The sequence below is a fragment of the Tachypleus tridentatus genome, chromosome 1, assembly GCF_004210375.1.
Source record: "Tachypleus tridentatus isolate NWPU-2018 chromosome 1, ASM421037v1, whole genome shotgun sequence".
NCBI lineage: Eukaryota > Metazoa > Arthropoda > Merostomata > Xiphosura > Limulidae > Tachypleus > Tachypleus tridentatus.
The window spans coordinates 41,348,011-41,372,722 of NC_134825.1; the positions used below are offsets into that span (position 1 = coordinate 41,348,011).

At 31.7% G+C, this 24,712-nt stretch overlaps 2 protein-coding genes across 16 annotated transcripts in view; one reads left to right on the top strand and one right to left on the bottom strand.

The window, feature by feature from the left end:
* Positions 1 to 16,182, top strand: part of LOC143246811 (exocyst complex component 6-like) — a 79,721-nt gene extending 63,539 nt beyond the window's left edge. The window contains exon 3 of the mRNA XM_076493985.1: positions 16,075 to 16,182. Coding sequence (XP_076350100.1) covers positions 16,075 to 16,159 — 85 coding nt within the window. The 3' untranslated portion in view covers positions 16,160 to 16,182. The remainder of the gene's footprint in view (positions 1 to 16,074) is intronic.
* LOC143246757 (THAP domain-containing protein 2-like) overlaps positions 1 to 23,175 on the bottom strand; it is a 55,507-nt gene extending 32,332 nt beyond the window's left edge. For 4 of the 15 annotated variants that reach the window (XR_013026170.1, XM_076493928.1, XM_076493941.1 and 1 more), the window contains exons 1-2: positions 21,809 to 23,164; positions 1,044 to 1,143 (exon numbers count right to left, since the gene is read on the bottom strand). The gene's annotated coding sequence lies outside the window, so the exon portion shown is untranslated. Of the gene's footprint in view, positions 1 to 1,043; positions 1,144 to 8,024; positions 9,271 to 21,808 lie in introns of those variants that run through there. The other 11 variants (XR_013026165.1, XR_013026164.1, XR_013026167.1 and 8 more) reach the window with 8 other exon arrangements.
* Positions 23,176 to 24,712: the final 1,537 nt, after the last annotated feature.

A 24,712-nucleotide genomic window follows, 5' to 3' on the forward strand; every position in this document is an offset into this window, starting at 1 on the left:
GTTACAGTTTATATTTCAATAATATTTAAAAACTGATATTAAAGTAAAAAGGAAAGAAATAAAGAGTCACAGCATAAAATATCAAATATAACAGCAAGTATTTAAGATAAATCAAGAATGGATATATATTATCTTTAAACAATAAGGAAGATGTATCAAATTATCAAATGTACATATTTTGTACTGAACATAAAAATTGGAAACACACTGATGCACATGTAAATATTTTATATTTCTGAGTAAATATGATTTGTATACAATCAAGGAAATTAAAGCTATCATGTAAGGTTTCAACACCTTCATAATATATGTTTATGTTTACTTAAGAATGATATAAATGATTTTAATAACAAAAATCATGGTGTAAACACTGAATGCTGGAAAACATTATTAAAATCCAACAGGTTTAAAAGCTATTATAAGAACGAGTAAGTACAGATTTTTTTTAAACATTATTATTTTATCCAGGTGTGTGAGAAACAGTATTTCAAATTATCTTTTGTCTCCAACTAGTTAGAGCCAAATACGATTTTATTGAATAACAGAACTGATCAGTTTGGCTGGATGGTGAGAGACAAAAGTGTCCATGAAACTATCTATACATAAAAGATAAAATCTACTGATCATTACAACTTAAATGGTGTAAACTGCTGAAATATTGTAAAAGTTATAAATTATTGTAAAACATGTTAACTACAGAAATATTTCATTTTCATCAATTTTCATCTTAATTTCTTCACTGTGGCTAAAAATTAGAGATATATAAAATAGAGACTTCTATTATTATTTGTTTTAGACAGTCCTGATTTTCAGTGGACAATGGACAAATTAAAGTAATCTGGAAAAAGATATCATCTGTAGTTAACTTGTTTTCTGATAACCAAACTTGAAAAATTAAAGTTCAGACAGAGAGGTTTTCTAAAATCTAATCTGTTATCAGGTTGTCAACTAATCTACAGAAAAGGACACAGTTTAAAAAAAAACTTAATAAAATATTCAAAACTACACATGGTTGCAAAGTCATCATTTGTTTCAAAACTTACCAAGTTTTATGCTCCAATCCATTTAAACTAATATTTTCAAACTTTTAATATCCCTATAGGTTACACTGTTGAGGTGCAGAAATTTTATTCCTTGAAGAACCTGAATGAAAAATGAATTTATTTCAAAGATAAATATTTTAAAATATTACTATAGTTTTAATTCAGTGTGCTTGTTGCTTTTATTTCTTTATACATGGATATATTTACATATATTTAGAAAACAATTCAAACATGAGATAGAATAAGGGAATGTTAATGTTTGTTTATATTCATAAACAGCAGAAATAACCAGCACTGATCTCATTATTCGTTGATATATTAGTTGTTTTACTATCTGCTGGAGCACCAACCATAAATCTGGCCCTGAGAAAAGCATGGGCTATGCAGGTCAAGACCAACAACCTTGAGTGACTGCTCCTGTGCAACAGTAAACTTAAATTGTTTCAGTATTTTCTGTTATATCACCAACATTTTAATAAAACTTTAAACAAATCAGCAAATGGTTTCAAGTTTTGTTATTTATATGTTTCATTTTATATTTTCAGTACATATATAAAGAGTAATATTAAATTATACTTCAATAGCTAATTAACATAAAAGCCATTGCTGGAAATGATTGTTGGCAAATCACCTTGTCTTTTATATATATTTGATGTTGTTATATAATTGAAACTTCTAGCTATGCTCAGGTTATTAGGTTGATATACTCAATACAACAGAGGTAGACTAGCCATACATCATGGTACCTGGGCCTCCTCAAAAGAATTGAATAGGTAACACATGACTTTCAATGCTGGCAGGATGGTATGGGCCCTACCTCATAATAAGATGGTGTGGTCCCCAAAAAGGGTTTGGTTCTTGAATTTTATGCAAAGCTACAGAAAAGCTATCTGCACTAGCCACCCCTAATTAGGCAGTGTGGGACTGGAGAGAAGGTAGCTAGTCATCACCACCCACCACCACCTCTTGGGCTACTCTTTGAGCAACAAATAGTGGGATTGACAGTCACTTGAAAATGCTCCAATGGCTGAAAGGATGAGCATGTTTGATGTAACAGGGATTTGATCCTACAACCTTAAGATTACAAATTGATCACCCTAACCATCTGGACATGCCAGGCTCCCAATAACAGACCATTCCACCTTTACTAAACAACGTTATTGTGTGTATCTTGAACCCATTTTATCATAAAAGTAATACCTATGAACATTTCTACTGAAGCAACATGACATAAAAACTTTTGTTGGAACATGTCATTTACAAATTGCATGAACTATTCTATATAAAAAAGTTGTTATATAGGGAAAATCTCTTTTCTATGTAGTTTCTTTTACTACTTCACCTCCTTAAAAAGATGTACACATGCACACACGTACATGTCTGTCTGTGATTTCCATTTTTAATAAAAGGAACCACTTCTTTTCTCTGTTGTTTTCTGCTACTTTGCCTCCTTAGATAGATGCATACATACATGGATGAATTAGCGCTTAGGCACACCTTCAGAGGTCTTTTGGTATGAGAGCAAAATTTTAGGTTTCTAAAATCTAAAGATATGGCTGTCACATATTCTTTTCTATATGTTTTCCCAAGCTTTTTCTACAAAGATGCATATACATGTGAATAAGTAATAAAACCCAGATGCACAACCTGAGAGTCCACTTACTATTGGTGCAAATTTTCAGGTTTCTAGACTCTATCCTTTAAAGATATGGTGGTCATACACATGCAGAGACAAACTCTTCTATTATTATAGGTAAACTATGTTATTAGCATAATACTGCTTACATAATATACACAGTAGATTTTTCATGTTTCTAGTTTATCCTGAAAGACTAGGCCACCATCTGCAGTAGTTTTGAAATGTGTATTCTTTATAACTTGAACAAGTTTTGTCATTTAGAGTAGTATAAATTCTAAAACTAAAGTTTTAGTCTATTTTAAGACTGAACTTTTGTTAAGGTTTTATTTTATTTGAACTAACTATCAGCCATTTCTTATTCTTTTTCAAATTAACAACTTGTATGATAGAAGATTAAAATTATGCTATACATTTATCATTAAAGGCATAAGTTTCACTGATATTTAGTACAGTTAAATCTTGCCAATAGTAAATTAACAAGAATATTTGTAAACTTGTTGAAGATGTGCCTTCCCATAATGCCCTGGAAGTGAAGAAAGAGCCATACAGTTTACACTGTGATAACCACATCAATTTTACATGGAAATTCACTATTACTGGCTGAAATATTATTTGAAATATTTTTATCACTCAAGATATTAAAGTTTTTAAAAGTGTCCTATTTTGTTACCAAGTTTAGAGAGTTTTAAAAAGGAACTGCAATAGTTATTGAATAGTTATGCAATAGTTAAATTACTATAATCAGACATCTTTTAAAATCACCCTCTCTATTAAAAACAACTGCTGATATTTCATTTTCAGGCAGACAGGTTTAGGTGAGAACATTTTTCAAAGAGTCAAGTTCCAAATAATATTCCCCTATCACCTAAACAAAGTTTAAAATTTCACTTCTGTGTTATTCTTTAATAAAGCCACATATAAATAATAAGACAGAATATTTTTTTCCTTACTTAAGATTCTGCCAGTAATTATATATCTAATACAAATACCCACACCAAAGTTCTTCCAATAATTCTTCACGAGGTAAAAAATAAAGTAGCTATACTTCTTCAGTGCTCTTTTAAGAGTTAAATTATTATTATTTAAAACAGTGTTTACAAAAGCATGATACCTGTACCTCTGGTATCACACAAGATAATTTTAGGTGGTACATGGAGTAAGATTTTTGTTTCATGATGGTATGTCTGAGTCATCACAGATTACTGGTTAAGAACAGGATTTCTAAAGTGTAATGGTAAAGTTTGTGAAGGAAATGAGATAAAGTGGTGAGAGCTGTGAGAACCAATTCAATGAATCACCAAAACTGTTTGTTAGTGTTGTAAAAGTACCAGCTGCAAAGAAACCAAAAATATCATGTAAATATGATGAAAAGTATTTGTTAATTGGATTTTGATGAACAAGCAATAAGAGAATGTGCCGTACGTATGGAGACCTCAAGCATCATTTTGAAACAAACCACAAGGAATACCATGTGTAAGCTATTGAATTTTTCAAAGAAAAGGGAAAGGACATTCTAGTCTCCCAGAAAGTAAAGCACAGTGTGGCAGGGGATGATAATGTGAAATCTGTGGAAACCTCTTTTATAGTATCATATGTAACTGTAAATGCCAGAGTTATTGGAGTAATAGGAGAGACACTAGTCAAACCTGTTGCCAAAAAAGTGATGATGGGAAGCAATGCAAGCTAAACAATAGATATATGCTCATTTCAACATCCTAAATATATCATTCCAAGGCAAGCTTATATTGGTATTCTACATGCAAGACAAAGTTAATGCAATGATTGCAAAACTGGAGCTACGGGGCACAAATTTTGGTTGTAGTGAACTGGAATCTTTTCCATTTTTCATTCACGTGGCTATGAACTCATCTGAAGCACTTGCTGAATATATGTTGAACATAATGAAGACACACTTCAAGGACTTCATGAAAGATCTTCATAAGAATGTTTCCAAATGTGATGGTAGTTGTGAGTGGATGAGAAACTACTTTTTCATCACTTTTCACGCATTACCAAATAACTCGACACCTTCAAAAACATATCAGCTTCTGGAGAATGCTTCACATGGTGTCTTGAAGTAAAAGTTTGTGTTCAACAAAAGTCACATTATTTTGCTTAGGTATTGATGCACAGTATCCAACCTTGTCAGAGAAGGGAATTAGGTATCTTTCATCCTTTCCTACTAAATTTCATACACATGTGAGTTCGAATTACCTGTGATGGTTAATGTCAAAACTTAAAAAGGAATCTTATTTTCAATGTAGAACCTTATCTTCATCTTAAACCAAGCTACATCAAACCAAATATTTCTTTACTGCTGTCTCGTTCTAAACAGTTTCATTCTTCTCATTGAGAAACACATTTTTGGAAATTCATTTTTAAACCGATTATATTTATTATTAGTTATAGCATGAATTGTGAAGTTATTTTCACTTTGTTATATTAATGTCATTTTGAGATGAGGAAAATAATGTTTTAAAAGAAATACACTAAAACCTGCTAAAACCAGAAATCTATCCAAGCCAAAAATATAAAAATTTTGTTGCATTATCTTAAGATTTCTCTTATAAAATGACCTCTAGATGGTGGAACCTGCATAACGCTGACAGAAAATTATCTTTTACCAACCTCATCTACCAACAGGTAGAATTAGAACCTGAGTAAGGCAGAAAAAATGTTTTTGATTAATAATTTCTTTAAATATTTATAAATTCTTATGTAATTAATAATGTGTTTAAATACTAATAAATTCTCAGACATTTTGTTGCAGCAAGTATTGGTTAAATATATTCTGTTAATTTTTCTGCCGTCATTTTTCGAAGGTCATCATTCAATAAATGATTAACTGTACTTTTGGTTGCATTTGCTGATGGAAAACTAGCGAACCCATGGGTAACAGGTAAAAGTGAAAATCTGCACTGTTTCAAACATTTAAGGAAGAATCAACTTCCTGTGAAATGAAGAGCGAATAATAAAGCATGGATGACAAGTGCTATATTTGAGGAATTTTTTGAACAAATGAAACAAAAGAATGGAACAAGAAAAAGGAATATTTTACTTTTCCTAGATAATGCAACTTGTCACCCAAAAGTTCAACTTTCAAATGTTTGTTTAATCTTTCTATCTCCATGTACAACATCAGTTTTACAACCACAAGATAATGGAATTATACAGTTTATAAAATTGAAACACAGAATATTGATCCATATTATTGCAAACATGGTCAACTGTAAGAGAGCATCTGAAATGACCATGAAAATTGATGTGTTAGATGCAATTGCATTTTTAAGTCATTCAATCAAATGCATAAAAAATGAATGTGTAATAAAGTGCTTTCGAAACTGTGGATTTATTCTTGAGAAGTTATTTGTTATGATGATTCTGTAAATGTGGAAAGTTTTGTGAATAAGAATGTTTTAACAGAAACTGATGAAATTGATTTAAAATCTACAATAGAATCGCAAGATGGTAACAGTGCGAGAGATTCAGAAGATGAACAAAATGGAAAAGATAGTAGGAAATAGATATTCCTACTTCATCGCAAGTGATAAGTTATATTAACACTATCAAATTGCATGCAAAAATTAAGGGGGAAAATGAACTTCATGAAAAGGCCATAGAATTGGTGTTCTCTTTTAACCGCATGAAAAAGCCCATTAAAAACAACAAACACTTGAAATTGGACACTTTCTTCAAATAAAGTTAAGGTTTTGTGTATTTATGTATATTTTGAATGTCTATTTTTTGTTCTTATTCTGATAAATATAGCAAAAACAGTATAATAAGTTTATCCACAAACGTCTCACTTCCCTTGAGTCAAGCAAGCATAATGTTCTGCTCAAAAATTATATATAATTAAGGAAATACATGCTCACTCTATAAGCTGGAAAAACTGCTTAAGCCAGAAGTTTTGTTCGGTCCCGTGCAATTCTGCCTTAAACATATTTTACTGTATTACGGTAAGTGATACTGCTTTTCCTTTTATCCTTGTGTTATGAAATTTCCTTTTCAAATAAATTTATTTAAATCAAAAAGTGAATTTGTTTTGAAAAAAAATATGAAGTGAAACTTAAATAATATTACAGGTGGCACTCAGATATATAAAAAATCAGGAAGGTGGTACATGAATGACAGAAGATTGAGAAACACTTATCTATTTCAAGAGTGTTAAGAAAGAGTGAATTCATAAAGAATAGTTTTTACTTCTTTGTTTTTCTTCAATTCCTCATGCTCATTTTTCTACCTCAATATTTTTTAAATGATAAGAAGTACAATCTTTAATATAAGACTAAAGCTGTGATATGATCCCAAACATTTATAAGAATTGCATTGGTTTTGTAATTTGTTTGTAACACACTAAACAATATTTGAAGTCTTCCAAATAATGATGCATTTAAGTATATCATGTAAGCTGCTAATAATTTAACAAACTCAACTTTTTCACTTTTTCTATCAAATAATTTCAACAACCAAACCACAAATAAAAAAATGTGAACCAAAACATGCATAAAAGACAAATAAAGTAATGTTGTAAAAATACAGTGTTATAGCTAAATCTTGTTCTGGTAAGAGAAGTTATTGGTAGGAGCACAGTATTTAAGTTATTTTAAAGTCATATATATATGTAGTGATATAGATGTGGGATGTTGTGGGCTTGAGCACCCACATCTCACTATCCTGATTTCTAAATTTCTCATGTAAGACTAGCATATTGGAGGTGAAGGTTGAAAAACAGTGTCTCCCCATTGAAATATGGGTCCTATTTCATCAGTCACCTCCAAAACCTAGGATACATTTTTAATCCCACATTGTAGCTTGTACCCTAGGATCTTTTTTTAAAAAAAAATATGCAGTGTACTTAGCTCAATTTGAATGTGTTTTGTTTGTGGCTTGAAAACTTATGGTAACATATAAAATGAAATGAAAATCAGTGTGTCAAAAGCAATTGTGGCTACAAACACAGGCTCTCACATCAACATTATCGTGTATAATGTATAACCAAAATTTTAAAAAAGCAAACCTGTGAGAGTGATATGTGAAACTATTCTTAAACCCATAGTGTTATTCAAAATTGTCCTACCACATATAATAGGTATTACCTTAATGTACACTCTACAGAATGTTAAATTAAAATTACAGGAGAATTAACTAATACACTGCTGGCCAAAATCTTAAGGTCAATGAACATAAAGAAAAAAATATACATTTTGTGTTGTAAGACTCAACCACTAATTTGAGTAAAAGTTCGAAAGATGAAAAATAAGAAAAGGGAAAATAAAATTAAAATTTTTAGCATTTAATAGGGAAAATGTGAACACTATGAAATTAGCCTAAATACCAACTGGCCAAAAGTTTAAGACCATACCAAAAAGAAGTCCTAAGCAGGGTAGCAAATGCCCAACAAGAGATCTTAGTAGTGAGTTGCATTGAGAACAACTGCAAACATTCGCTTTGGCATGGTCAATATAAGCATTTGCAGAAGGCTGGCTGGAATGTTATTCCAAGTGGTGAAGATGACTTTAGAAAGACCATGTACTGTTTGGAATTGACGTCCTTATGGATATCCTTATCATGCCAACAACGTTGGAAGCCATCTGTACCATCCAGAATAAATTTATTCTCATCAGAGAACAAAATCTTTGTCCACTTTTCTACATCCCATGTTTGGTGCTTCTCAGCAAAATTTAACCAAGCTGTTTTGTGGTGTGGAAGGAGGTGTGGCCCTTTGAAGACGTTTACGGTTTTTAAAGCCTTTCTCTCATAGATTCTGTCTTATTGTTCTTGAGCTATATTCTGCATCCATAAGGGCCTTAATCTGGTTCGACGATTGGCTGGTGTCTTGCCAGACAACCCGTCGAATCCTCCTGCTCAACGCCAGAGAAATTTTCTGGGGTGACCACTTGAAATTCTCATTCTGTATTCCTCAGGGTCTTTTAAGAAATTTGCAACAGCAGTTTTACTACATCCAATCTCACCAGTGATGGCACGTTGAGAGAGACCTTGCTTTTGCAATTCGACAATTCTGCCAAGTTCACACTCTGTCAACTTTTTAGCCTTTACCATGTTTTTATCCAATGTAACGCAGGAGATGACAGTGGGAGATGTTGACAACAGTAATGCTTGAACACAAATGACTAAATTTCGTTACGTGTTCACTGATTATCACTTCGTTTCAGTGTGGGCTTAATCTTTTGACTAGCTTGTATTTGGACTAATTTCATAGTGTTCATTTTCCCTATTAAATGCTAAAAAAGGTTTTTATTTTTATTTTCCCTTTTTCTTATTTTCATCTTTTGAAGCTCTTCTCAAATAAGTGGTTGAGTCTAACAATGCAAAATGCATATTTTTCTTTATGTTCATTGGCCTTAAGATTTTAGCCAGCAGTGTATGTAACACTAAGAACACTTGCCCAGAGTTCATCTCTTACAAGGTAACTATCCACATAGTTCACAATGTTCGGATGTTTCACATCAAACAATATTAATAGTTCAGTAATTGAACATTCTTTATTAGGTTGCTCAGTCAGATAAAGCATCGTAACAGAAACTTACAACTAAGTTCCTCTATCTATTGCTTTATATGCACCTGCTGAACCACTAAAACAATTAAAGAAATATCATCAGAATCTGTAATGTACTCAAATGTAAAGATATTACCAGATTCCAGTGATAAAATTATTATGCTTTAAAAAAACAAATGAACAATGGAAAATCACATGTTTAAAATATTTGTACAATAATAAAACTGTATGCATATCTTATTATACAGGAAATACAATATCATACATAACAAAATGTCTTACATTATATGAATACTACCATAGAGTATCAATAAAAAATAAACAATAAGTGAAATTGACACACGTAAGCACCACTTTTAAAATAACATTAATAACTTTTTGGAAGTGATTCTGGTGTTACAATCGAGATGTACTAGTAATGTGACAATTTTAGAATCTTTTCAGCAAATCATTCGTGAGTGAATTAATCCACTGAAGTAAATGTATGTTTTTAAGTATAAGAATATCAATGACACTATTGATTATTCTGCTCTATAAATCTTGTAAATTTGTGTATGATCAAATATGCTTTACAATTTCACAAAGCAATGATGTCTTTATACACTGTTATTTTATTTTACAGAAGTTACTAAATGCTCTCTTTTAATCAAAATGTGCAGTTATTCAGTTTCAAATTTTAACTTTATCAACTATGTAACTATTTTTGCTGGGACTTAGTTATTTTTTAACACAAACATTTGTTCAAGTAAAATGTAATAGCTGTATTTGTGGGAGATGAATCAAACTGTCCACTTGTTATTCTGCATTTGTTTAATTCCTTGGTAGGTCAGAAAATGGCAAGGTGTTACTTATATTGAACATTTCTATATTTTATGATTTAAATCACATTTTCAATACATCAGGAATATGTTAAGCAGCACATACATTTCCCCTCTACATCACATATAGTGTAATAATGTTATAAACCCCATTACTTTCTCTATTGAAAATGCATTTCCATGGACTACTTACCTTTTCTTATATAAATAGCTATTCACATGCATTACTGCCCTCTATATGCAAAACAACATTCTTACACACATGCCACAAGCCTTCTGCTGCCCCTCCATCAGAAATGACTTACTCTAATGTGTATCTCATGCAAATTATCAGGACAACCCTCAACCAGTGAAACTGCCACGTATTCAGGGTTACCCATGTTATTTCCTCTTTTGAATTTTACCAGAATATCAGAACGAGTTTTGCCACAAATTGGAATATTCTGCTTTAAACAAGAAAGTGAGATGTGTGAAAGGAGTTAAATACCTATCGAAAATACAATTTTAGTATTGATAAATTATAATATTACACATATGTTCACATAAATACCTAGAATTCATATTCCATAGGCAAAAAAACCAGAGCAACAAAATAAAGGAAGAATCCTTTGAAACCATAGAAGGAAAACATCTGGAAACAAGAGAATAAGATGCAAAGAACTGATGTGAAGGACTGTACTACAATTGAACTCTTTGTCCATTGAAGAAAATTGGTACATGTGGATGGAAAACAGTGTCCAAGTGGTGTGTGAAAAAAACAATGGAACTGCTTCCAGAAGTACAGTGAATAATGCACAACAGGCTAAACTCAGCAAGCCAACTACATCCAAAATCCATGTTACTGGGAACTAACATCCATACAGTCATAGGGTGAGGAGCAAAACGTCAAAAGGTAAACAAGGCCCCTGAAAAATTTAATAATAATAAAAAATAACTAACCTAGCCAAAGTCACATGGAAATTTGAAGAGTGGCTACACATCAAAGAAGACAGCCCAATGAGGATGAAATGGTGATACTATACAAACAGCAAGAGACAAATGTGTTAGAAGTAGTCAACTGGTGCAGTTGAAGAAGTTCTTCCAGAGAATGATAAAGATGAAATACAAGAGAAAAGGTAAGACATCAAATATGATGAGAATAAATATGAAACAAAAAAATACAGGACGACAACAAAAGAGACGAATAAACCAACTGAATCAAAAGCCCTGTCCCCACTGGCAAAGCTGAAAAGAGAAATATCACAAACAGAATAGTTGCCAAGGTATAAAGAGAGGGGAACAAGCACTACAGATGACAGTTGTGTGAGCAACGAAACATTTAAGATCACATAGAGAAAGTAGTCTGTCTGGATCAGACATATGATAAAGGTTACTAATGGAAGGAAGATAGATCAATGAGTTATCCTCACTAGCTACTGTTGTTTTGAGGAGGAAAGAATGATTCAGATAAAAGAGAAACATGTAGGATGATAAAGAGATAATAGCACACTGAATATAAATGTTGCAGGAAAATTAACTTGCGTTAAGATCATAGAATAAAAGAACTGATGTCCCAATGTAAAGACTAAGAATGACTGTAGTACATGCCAGAAGCATGAAAACAATATCGATGTAGCTATATTGGAATGTACAATACTCTGACAAAGTTAGCCCTGTAATGTATGAGCTACACAGATCCAGTGCAATGTGCATAGAACACATTTATCAGCTGTGTCCACACATCTCAGACAAACCCTTAGTTCACTGGCTTGACCAGGAGACTGCAGATGAAAACAATGAGTCAGAGGAGGGTGAGAACATTGTTTCTAATTGTTACATCCTGTATGAGAATAGAGAAAGGAAACTGTACTTGCATAGAACATCCAAAGAAAGGACAGCACAAATCTAACGTAGCTTATCCAAATATTAAATGGAATATAATTGAAGGCCACTTTATGAGAGAGGAACAATCGCAGCCACAACAACACAAACAACCAGTACCTGGCACAAATCATAAGGTGTGTTATCATGTAATTTACCCTGGTGTTCAGAGGTACTGAGGGAAGTAAGATAAAAATGACATTGGAGGGTACAGCATCTAACTAGTTTTACCTCCATATTGTCAGCCTCACATGATTAAGACAGAAATTGAGCAAATGTGGAAAGCTGGATGTTCACAAAAACTAACTAAATAAAATGAAACCAAAAAAATGATAATAAATTATAAAGAAAAAAAAACATTACACCAACAGGGAAGACAGCAAAACTGTCCTTGAATTTAGCATTTAAGCTTTCAATACAATGTTTTGATATAAATAACAAAGTATTAGGGTGTTACTATACTGAACCCAACCTACATTATAAATATAGTTCCCATCCTGCACCATTTATGTTACCATCTGAAAATTCAATGGTTCTAATGAGATCCATAGAGTAGCAGGTATTATGTAAAGTTAATAACATAAAGCAAAAAAAAAGATATTACATGTATAATAACTTGTCTGTAATGCTATTTGAGATTCTCCCTCATAAAAAAGTACTCCTCTAGAAAATTTTGTTAATTTGTCATATCTTTCATATATATGTTTTTAAAATGGACTCAATAAGATCTGTTCAAATATGATCTCAGATCCTAATTTCAACATTGTTCAAGGTGGACACCTGAATGCCACTGGGTGCAGAAGGCTCAGAAGCTATATACACACCTCAGTACTTTTTAAGACCTCAGATGGATCATACAGTAATGTATCATATTCATGTTCCTAGATTTGGGAAGATATCCCCCACCAACAGTTCACACATCAATAAAAAAATATTTCCAGAAGCTTCTCAGCATAAACACCACGTGGTGATATGGTAGTTTGATAATATCCAAATAATGTGTAGCATATGCTCAGTAATAACATAACTTCATAACATTTTGGCATTACACAGTTAACACGTAATAATATAACACTTTTTTTTTTATGCAGTCAGAATGTACTCTTATGGCATGTAGTACTAACTGTGCTCTGCCCACCACTGTATCAAAACTAGGTTTCTAGTGGTATAAGTCTGCAGACATACTATTGGGGAGCCACATAGTGCTACTAAGTAGCAATAGCATGAGTATATTAATTTCATTTGAAAAGCAAAAAAGGTAAATCAGTTAGCAGTGTAACTTATAGGCTATTAGGTATTCCACACATTATTAGTTTTTGGTGTTTAAACATTACTTTTGTATACTTAATATTGCATCCAAATAAAAATGTTATAAATTGTGTAAAATATTATTTTCCATATAAAAAGAAAAAAGGATAATTAGTTGCAAATTTACTTACTTATTTGATGTATTTGTTATATAGTGGATAAGTCCTAAACTTCAGGAATGATGTTATAGTTTAATTATACCTAATTTGAATAAGATCATCTCAAATGTCCAGCATTCTTGAATAAGCAACTTTAAATCTCCAAAATACTAATGTACATAATGATAAAATGTGCTTTCTACATCCACAGAAAGTTTGTAGAATGTTTAAAATCACAAACTAAAAGAGAAGTCAACAGCAACAGTATCAGATGGAATAAGTAAATTAGTCCTAGACTTCAGGAATGAAAAACAGGGTTTAACAGTATATATTAAGTTTTGTTGTCATACCACAGTCACAAAAGCACAGATCAGAGAATTTGCATAAGACCTTTATGTGATTCTCTTTGGACTCTCCCAAATTCTGCAGACTTCAATTGTTCCCAAAACACTGTCAAACACACCCTTGAGGCCAAGACAGGAAAATTTGAACATAGAGGCAGAACAATTAAACTCAATGATACTGATGTCAGGTATCTTTGTTCATTCTGCCTTCAGTACAAAGGAAAGGCTGCCACTGATGTCAAAGTGATATAAATGAACATATATTAAATGACAGAAAGGTGTCCAGATCTAAAGAATCAAGAAGACTCACTGATAATGTAATATCTGGTTGTGTATCAGTTAAAAAAGCTTTTACTTTGATATTCAAATATTTGCAAGAGACTTAAATTTACTGAAAAATACAAAAAATGGACTGCTAATAATTGGAAAGAGCTGTTATAGATGGATGAGTCCAAGTTTGAAGTATTTCGGTCAAAGTGTTGGTAGTATGTCTGGCTGAAGGTAGTAGAAAGATACTTATCTCAATGCATGGCACCTGCCATAAAGCATGGTAGAAGCAGTGTGATGATCTGGGGACATTTTTCTGCTGAGGTGATAGAAAATATCTACAAAATAAATGGAATAATAGACCAGCACAAGTACAATGCAGTATTGATCAAGTATGGTATACCCGGTGGTTTGCATATTATTGGTAAAGGACTCTACTGCCAAGATTATAATAACCTCAGATACTCATACAACCTATGCAGAAAAATTTACTTAGCTATGAAAGCTGTTGCTAAAATCATTCAAATGATGTAATTGCCCCCCCAAAGAGTTGCAGTCTCAACCTAATTGAGCAGATCTGGGATTTGATAGATTGAAAACTTGACAAATCAAAAGTTACTTCCAAAAAAGCTTCATATGAGTGTATCAGAGACACTTGGAGTAAAATCTCAAAGGACACTCTTATTAATTATCTTGCAGCAATACCTAAAAAACCATCCATAGTAATTAAAGCAAGAGAGAGACAACAAAATGCTAACTGTTTCCTTAATCAATCACTCTAACTACATTTCAGTTGTACTGAGTTTAGTATGGGATTCACCTTCTATTGTTCTTTTGAGACAACCTGAAATCTATTTTTGACTTTGTCCTAACACATTTCCACACTTCTGTATTACAAGTTTAACATATGTTACAGGGAAGAGCATTATAAAGACAGGCTGATAAATGAAGAGTATATAACATTAAACTACAACTTTTTACCAACACAATTTGTATAAACAAGAGCAAAGTAAGTGTACTGTAAATTTGACTTGCATTGTGAAAGAATCTATAGGGATTCATACTTAACCATTCCTCTGTAAGAAAATGTTTTCAAGCTTGAAATTTCTACTGACAAAAATGTTACATATGCTTTATCATAAAAAGCATAAAAAATAACATTACAAAAAATTAACTCTCAACTCATTAACAGTCTTACAAGAGTCTTACTGTAATTTATTGAATAATTCCCAATTTTATTAGCAATACAAGATATTACAGAATGTTCTTTACTTTGGAGTTAAACTTGAAGAACAAAAAAAAATATTTTCTACTTGTTTCTCAAACAATTAGTGAAATTCTCCATTAATTATTATAAACAATTTAAACTTTTCCATCACCATTTTTAAAATATTTGTTTTATATTACAAGTTACCAGTACTGATAATGGTATCACTTACATTTAGAAGTACATGTTTTTTTAGTTGATTTGTTCATTTTTCTCTCACTCAACAAATATTATAAAAGGTGGAATGATATCTTTAAATTTCTATAAATATCCATAAATGGTCTTTCTTTATGAAAATTTACTTAACATCCAACTTTCATCATTATTTTCATAATGCATGACATTGTAGGTGTGTCATTTTCCTGAACTTTCAAAACTGTATCATATGACATGAAGTATTAATTAGAAAGGTTCTAGTGTAACTTCCTCCTCAAGACATTATGTAGTAAATTACATTCACAGCAACACAAATTGGTAAGTTTGATATGAAAGATGTGCAACTCACAGTAATTCACTTATTTTATATATATCAGATATTTGAGAATAAAATACATGATAGAAATATTTGCTACTGAAAAAATGCATAGAAAAGGAGCAAGTAGATAGTGATTTCTACTACCATAAACAAACAGTAACATGTATATATATATATATATATATGTGTGTGTGTGTGTGTGTGTGTGTGTGTAAATTATTAATATTCTTTTTGCATAGAATAGTTTTGTTTTTTTTTATACATATTAGGTCATCCCATAAGTAATGTCGTTTTTTGGGATAGGATAAGTTTAAATGCATATTTCTTGGCTAAATGAAGTTATTCTCAAAGTCACACAAGTTATATGGGATGAAATGATAACATTCAGAGTAAACCAATTTGTTTCTTCACTAATTTTTGTTGTATTTATTTTAGAAGCCCCAATTATCATGGAGGTATCAGAAGAGCACATAAAGAATATAATGTTTTACAACTTCAGAAAATGAAAGAGTGCTACTGAAGAAGCATTCAAGATGTGTACAACAATGACATTCTGAATATAGGGAAGTGTCAAAGATGGTTCCATAAGTTTAAAACTGGTGACTACAGTTTGACGGATGCAGCTCGCACTGAGTGCCCTGCTGAGTTTGACAATGACCTGCTTCTAGCAATACATGAGAAAGATTGTGCTGTAACTGTTGTCCATCCTTCCATTGTCCATCAACATTTGCAACTTGGTAGAGTTTTAAAGTTTGGAAAATGGGTACCACATGAGTTGTCAGCTTATAATCTGAGAGAATGAGTAGACATCTGCACATCTCTTCACTCTCATGAACTTCAAGCTTCATTTTTGAGCCACCTAGTTAGTGACTGGAGATAAGAAATGGATACTCTTTCAAAATGCCATGCACTGCCAACAGTGGGTTAATGCAGTAGAACCAGCAACACCACAGTCAAAAGTGAACCTGTACTTCAGGTGGTGTAACACTCTTTGAATTGTTACAAACAAATCACACAATAACTGCTGAGAGATGCTGGCAGTAACTGGATTAATTGAAAGCTGCACTAAAAAATAAATAAAAGAGACCTGCTTTTGTAAATCAGAAAGGAGTTGTTTTCCACCATAACAATGCACATCCTAACATTGCTAGGGTTACTTTTAAAAAAATTGAACAGCTTAGCTGGAAGAAACTTCCCCATCCTCCTTATTCTCCTGATCTTGCTCCTTCAGATTATAATTTTTTCAAAACTTGACACATCATCTGAATGGAAAACAGTTTACTTCTATGATTTGTTAAAAAGTAACTCTTGTACCTTTTATATCTCAAAACAACTTGATTTTTATAAGTGTGATATTGAAAATATTTTGATACATTTCCAGACTGTTATTGAGAAGAGATGAAAAATATGTAATTGATTAAAGTTGTTATTTGAGTTATTTTTCTTCTTTTAAATCTTAGTGTTAAAATGATATTACTTATGGGATGACCTCACAGTTTTCATATATATAGTGTAATCTACACAGGAAACCTAAACAGTAAAAAAAGGAAATAACTGCATCACTGACAGTGTTTCTGTTTAAAGCTTTATGTGATTTTGTAGTCAACAAATTCAAGATGCAAAAATAGCTTAAAAATTGTATTTATAAAACAGAGAGTAATCTATCAATTATTTTAGGATTAACTTGATAAGTTCATTTATTCCACAACCTTCAACAGAAAAACATGTCTTTGAAATAGCATCTCAATATTACTTGCCAGAAAACAAACTACCAGAGCAGTTCCTAAAATTAAAGATATAAGTACCTATCAATTAATATACATACAAACATGTACACACTTGTTTAGGCACACTTTCCCAGTTTGAATGATTTAATATTTCTTAACTCTTTTCTGTCTTCAATCTTATAAAACCTTATTTCTTGATCTTCTAACCACACTACAACATTGAAAACTCATTCTCATCTGTGAAATATGTATTTGAAAATACATTTGAAAACACACTAGTTAATTCCATCCAGAACACAAACAAAATCAATTTAACTTGAGAAATACCAACTGAAATATTATTCAAAACATTGCCAAAAGCAATTTACTACTGTCTTACTAATATTAAAATATATAACTTTACAACTGCATGAAAGTGTAATTCAGAGAATAAAACAAATTATCAGTCACTTTCAACTATAAAAACCTGAGTTTGAATACAATATCAAAATTCTTATGATATATTTAAACTGCTATAAGTTGCACTAACATTACAGTTAAAAAAAACACTTTATCACTGATATAAATTTCTAAATGTTAAAATGAGACACATCTTAATACAACAAATAGAAATGCAGTTAGCCACATTGCACAGATGTTTAACTTGCATTTCTTTCCATATAAAACAAATATTCTAACAAAATGTATTATATAACATTAAATTATCTCTCATTATAATACTGTTCTGAAACTTTATGTGCACTTCATTTTAAAAGATATAAACAAAAGGCAGGTGTAAATATACTTCAGTCAACATTTTGAAGTAACACATATTAAAAGCTCATCAAAGTTTTAAAAAGATCTAACATTAATAAGTCATACAATAACATGGTAAGTCTATTTATTGTTTTGAGTATGGTAAAGTTCAGCCCTAACTAAATTAAACCAAAAAATATACATAAATTACAGTGTTAATTTATTTCTTTATTGCAGAAAGGATGTATGCAAAATAAATGATTAACAAATGTCAGGCCTAAGACAAGTGGACTTAGATTTTTGGTGTATGTGATAAGAGTTCTTTTGTATTACTCTAGTATTTAAAGAAGTACTGTTACAATAAATATATTAATTTTATTGCAAATGTTTTGTGGGTCTCTTTAAGCTAAAATTATTAAACACCAATTAACCAGTCATATTTCCTAAGTAACATTCTCTTATATTTTTGTTCTCAGAAGAATAACAAACCTGATTATTCTTTCTGATTATAAACATGTTTCAATATGTTTCTTGTTGAAAATTGTGAAGCTGTTTGATATATTTCTGCTCATAAAGGACAATGTAACTCAATATGGGTTTTAGATAAATTTCTAAATTTACTATGTAATGGTACTGTTGCTTCATTATGGGTCTGTATTACATATGTATCTTAAACATTTCTTGGGAAAGTAGTTTTTCTAACCTAATCTGGTACAGATTTAATAAAATTCCATTGCTCTAACTCAAGTAGGACATAGTAATAACACTGAGGTACAATACAAAGTGTACAGCAGGCCAACACTAAAATAACTTTGAATGAAATACCTGTATTATTTGAACTTTCTGGGTGAATTATTTTAACATATTTAATTCATTTTATTATCATAATGTACCATTAAAAAATCTATAACAATACTCATTTTGAAACTGGTTGATATTTAAAAATGAATTTAACAGTTTGATAGAAATATGGAGAATAACTTGTTACAGAGTATTTTAAATTAGTTCAGCTTGTGAAATGGATTCTAAAATAATTTAATCAGCCTAAGTGGACTTTTAACATGAAGAGAACTGTCACATTTAAAATACAACTGTAGTCATCATAGTCTAAAGAATTCTTGAAGGTACATTTAACTTGTTTTAAATATCTAATTTTAAAATAAGTGGACTGCTTGCTGCATGTTATTTTCAAATTTATCACTAACAAATCACAGACATCTACTATAGAAGAATCCTAAAATTTTGACGTATGTAGTTTCTGAGTATGAGTTGAATGTAAAAAAATGTGCACAAGTTTGCAGAGGAGTTAAAGTGTTGATAGAAGCCACATATTTATTTCCTCTTTGGTTACTGTGTTTCAAAAACTGGAAAGTCTCACCTAAATACTAAAATTCATTAAGTTCATACTTATTGTAACTAGTGACACACACAATATGACTAGATAGTGGTGAGGTCCACGATAAACTAATGAAAAATAAATAAGAGGTAGAGAAAAGTTCAGTTGAGGAAATTAGTATAGAAGTAATTATAAGGGTAGACTTATTTCTTACTATCATAATAACAGAAGTAAAAGATATAAAATAGATAACTTCAGAGCATTAGTAGGAATGAAAGATTTTGATATAATGGGAATAACTGAAATACGGTTAAACAAAGATGATGTGTGACAAAAATTTCCTTCAAATATAGTGTTAATGTCTTTTTTAATAATTAGAGTACAAAAGGGAGAAGTGGATTTACATGTACAATGTAAGTTACATCCTGTTTTAGTTAAAGATATCAAAGATAACAACAATGAGATTATATCCAGTGAAGTTTCTATTAGTGTATATGAAGGAAATGACATTTAATGGGAATTTGTTACAAACAACCAAAGGATATTCACATAACTCAAACAGTCACAATGAGATTAAGGTTTCAGCTGTTTGTGAAGCCACAATTATGAGTGATTTTAATTTCAAGCATACAAAACGGGAAATGCTACAGTCAACCTGTGAGAGAGAAAGGTTTTTGTCAACTGTTCATAATGGCTTTTTTTACCAATTGGTCAAGGAATCCACTAGAAAATGCTCTGTCAGATTTGTTGTAACTTTGAAAATACAGGTAGAAAACTGGGGAACACATGGGTACAAGTGATCACTGCTGTATTAGGTTTGATGTTTTTTCCTGCATATTGAAATGAGAAATAACAATATTTTGATTTCAAATTTTAAAGGGAAACAACAAGAATTATCTGTTAACTGGGCAGCTGTGTTATGCTGAGACACTGAGCAAATGTGGAAAATCTTCAAAGAAAAAACTGTCAATGTTCAAGGTAAATATTTTCCTTACAGAAAGAATAGGAAAGCAGCAAGTAAAAATAATGTTGGCTCACAAAGAGTTATAGAAATAAAATTAATGAGAAGCATAATAAATTGGAAATTAGGGGTGATGAAAATTGTCCCAATACTTAAAGACCCATTAGTCTTACATCAGTTGTGGAACACATTTTGGAGAATCTGATTAAAAAAAAACTCCAAAAATTTATTTAACCAAGCTAAGAATTTTATTAGATAACTAACATGATTTCACTGATGGAAAACCTTGCCTCAGAAATCTGTTGACATTTTTTCAAAAGGTTACTACTTGTGTAAATGAGAGTAAGAGGAGATCTGGAAGAAAGGATTGTCACAAATGCAGTTCAACCAAACCAGATTAATGTCACAAATGAGGTACCTCAGGGTTCAAGTCTTAGAACCTTTGCTCTTTTGATTTGCATCCATGACACAGATGAAAGAATGGTCAATAAATTACTTAAATGTGCAGATTACATTAAGACATAGAGTGTTACTACCTGTGAATAGGATGCCACTGATTTACAGAAGGATTTATATCATTCAGTGAATTGGGCAAATAAATGGCAGATGGGATTTAATTATAATAAATGCAAAATAGTGCTGGTGAGTTATCATGATTTGAATAACAATTTGGATGGGAATAATATAAACAGTGTCATGAAAAATAAGAATCTTGATGTAATAGCTGATCAGTCTCATAAGCTATCCAAGCATTGTGTTATTGCTGGTGGTAGGACAAATAAATTTTATGTTATATCTAAAGAGATTTTCAATACGAGTCTAAAGCAGTTATAATTTTATTGTATGGTTCATATGTTGTGTCATATTTGGAGTATTGTGTTCAGTCTTGGTATCCTTACCTTAGGAAGGGCTTTGAATTGTTTGAAGGGTTCAAAGTTGGGTTACTAGAATGGTGCTTAGGATGGAGGAGTTGTCATATGAGGAGTGGCTGAAATCTCTTGTACTGCTTTCTCTTGGAAAAAAAAAGAATTGGAGGAGGGGTGTGATATGATTGAGGTGTTAAAGATTGTAAAGGGAATTGATGATGTTGATGCATCATAATTGTGCATAATTAACAGTGAGAATAGTAGGGCTAGAGGACTCTAGTATAAACACTGGCAGGTTGGTTGGTTGATTTAATGTTTTATGGCACAAAGCAGCTAGGTTATCTGTACCAAACATCCAGTAAAAGGTAAAAGTAAATTTAGTAAAATTCATAAAAGGAAATCAAGGTAAAACAAAACAAAGTTTAAAAACAACAACATAAATAGCATAAGACCAATGTTTACATCTAGTCTACAACGTCAACAATACAGTAATTCAAAGTTGTAAAGGACTTTCTGTAGCATGACTGTAATAATCATAACTCACCAGGAAGACTAACAGGTAAGTTCAAAAACACCATCAGTAAACTGAAGTTGGCCTTTCCAGTCCTGGTTTCAAGTTACTTAATGGACACTGGCAGAGTAGAAGTCACCTTCAGCTAAGATAACTTTATTTTTCTTACAAGATAGTTAGCCTTTGAAGTGAGTTTTCTTTGGATGTTATGGAGCAGAAAATTTAAACAAGTTTAACAGAAAGCTTGATAAGTATATGAATAAGTGTTGGCTTTAAGACTTCTAAAAATTAATTCATTAACATTTATAGTTTGAATTAGAGGATGTAAGAGCCAGGATGGACCAAGAGATCCCATACTGTTCCAAAACGTTATATATTATGTCCAGTGCTTCAGACTGCAGTCTAATTCCAGAAGATTTAATATGTTTCTAATGCAACAATAAAACTTTTGTCGATAATGTAGCTTCGAACTCAGCTTTGTTGTTAGTATTACATGGTTCACTATGGTACTGAAAGAGTAAGACCATACAACATAGGAGAATATAGTATTGGGTAAACTGAATTCTAAAAAAAAGTTCTATTCTAACATCTAACTTCGTTTTTGTTTCGTTGGTCCCCTCATGATTCTATTTCGGATCAACTGTCCATTTGATTACAAACGTACCTTTATGCTAATGTTTATGCTTTAATGGTTGAGGTTATGTTTATTTCTGCATGCATCATACTTGGGCCAACAAAGTATAGCAAAAATATAAATTCTCTTTCTGAGAGTATGAATAACCTGGTTCTGAATTACATTGTTGAGTTGGCTAGGTCACTCGGCATATTACATTTTGTCTTTTGCAAAAAAGAACATCCTAAACAACCAAGAATGTTTGGCAACCAGAAAATAAAACATTTAAACTCACCATTTACACTAAAGTTATCTAAACTGTGATAACCGAAAGCTGTAAATTTCCTATTGAAAATCCTTATTTTTCGGTATCAAACAATGAACTATGGTCTACAAAAGACCTCTGCGCTACATAGTGGTTAGATTTTGTATAACGTTATATTTACATATTTTTTCAATTATAAATAAGCATTAATTATAGATTATGAAAAATAAAATAACTCTTCTTTGTTTGGTTGGTTGGTAAGTACAAAACAACACAACAGGCTATCTGCGTTCTGCCTACCACAAGTATCAAAATCCGATTTTGAAAGTTATAAGCCCCCAGACTTTCCGCTTAGCCACTGGGAAAATAACATTTGAACATCGATTGTGTATTGATATCGAGCAATGTACAGTAAATACACTCTTTTGGTAAGAAATGAGTCTTAATGAAGGTTTCTGAAATAAATTAGAGCCATGTTTGTGATTTCAGAAAAATACTAACAAGCAAATAAATAAATTGAAATTTGATATCTTTCGACAAAACTGTTTTAAATAACCACGAAACAGATTAAAAGGGAAGTTAGTTTTCAAAAGCTGTAATTTTATTTATGTACAGTTTCATAAATTATTATGGAAAAGTGAGCGAAACACTAATAATCAGAAACTTAGGGACTGGTAGCCCAACTACTTCCAGAACTCCTGTATTCTATACACACGACACACCCGTGCTTTACTTATGAAAACCACTTCACACGAAATTTAACAGTTGCAGCACAAATTACAAGGTTCAGCCACGCGAGTGGCAATGCCTTCCCTTATTACGCTTACATCAAGCATTTTGAAGCTTAAATCTGTCATCCTTCTCATGAAAAAAAATTAATAAAATATCTAATAAAATTGTTTGTTTTTCACAAATATTTCAATCTGTATGACTGAAAATATACCAATCACAAGAAGTAAAACATTGAACTACACGTGTTTATATTTGCTATGATTTCATCTACATTGACAATTTTATCCACTCATTAATTTTCAATTGATTAAGATAAGATATTCTTGCATTATTCTTTTGAAAAACATTAGGTACAAACTGGATTAGAAACACCATATGAAACAGTGTTCTTAAAGATGTAAAACTGTATTCTCACTCTCTTGCCAGTGGCGTGAGTCTCTTTGTTACTATGGTTTCTTCCATGAAAAAATTGCCACTTGTAATTCTCAACGCAAGGGTTTTGGATTCTCTTTTGTTCGTTATGTATTTTATTTTACCCTACTTCTTTAGACCTGTAGATGGATTGGTTAACTGATGAGTCCAAGCTTGTTGTGTCTGAAGCTAAAGTGTTGCTGAGTTAAACAATATGTAATGTTTGAAATTTTCAAATGTTGGTGGTTAAATTCTATAGTTTTTTCGATTAATAGGCATTAATCACAATTATAGTTTCCTAGGCCTGTAGCACGTTGACTGTAGATGCCCAATAACAATATTAATCTTCTCTCTTGGTGCGCTGCTTTTATATAAACCATGCGAAACTAGATTATACACCGAAGGTCGCTTGGCAAACGTATTGTCAATCAGTAGCATTACATACACACCTAGTACTTTGTTGATTCTTACGATCGAGAATCTTCTATTAATTTCGAGAACAGGCAGGACTTGTGAATTACACAGCCCACAGTAAACGTCATAAGAAAAAATAAAATTACACTGAAAGAAGCGAAGGTACTACACTAAATGTACAATAGTAAATCTGTTACAAAATAAAAACCGATAACTCAAGTGAGACTGAATTACCTTTTGACGAGGAACGCCCGGCATGGCCAAGCGTGTTAAGGCGTGCGACTCGTAATCTGAGGGTCGCGGGTTCGCATCCCCGTCGCGCCAAACATGTTCGCCCTTTCAGCCGTAGAGGCGTTATAATGTGACGGTCAATGTGATGGTAAAAGAGTAGCCCAAGAGTTGGTGGTGGGTGGTGATGACTAGCTGCCTTCCCTCTAGTCTTACACTGCTAAATTAGGGACGGCTAGCACAGATAGCCCTCGAATAGCTTTGTGCGAAATTC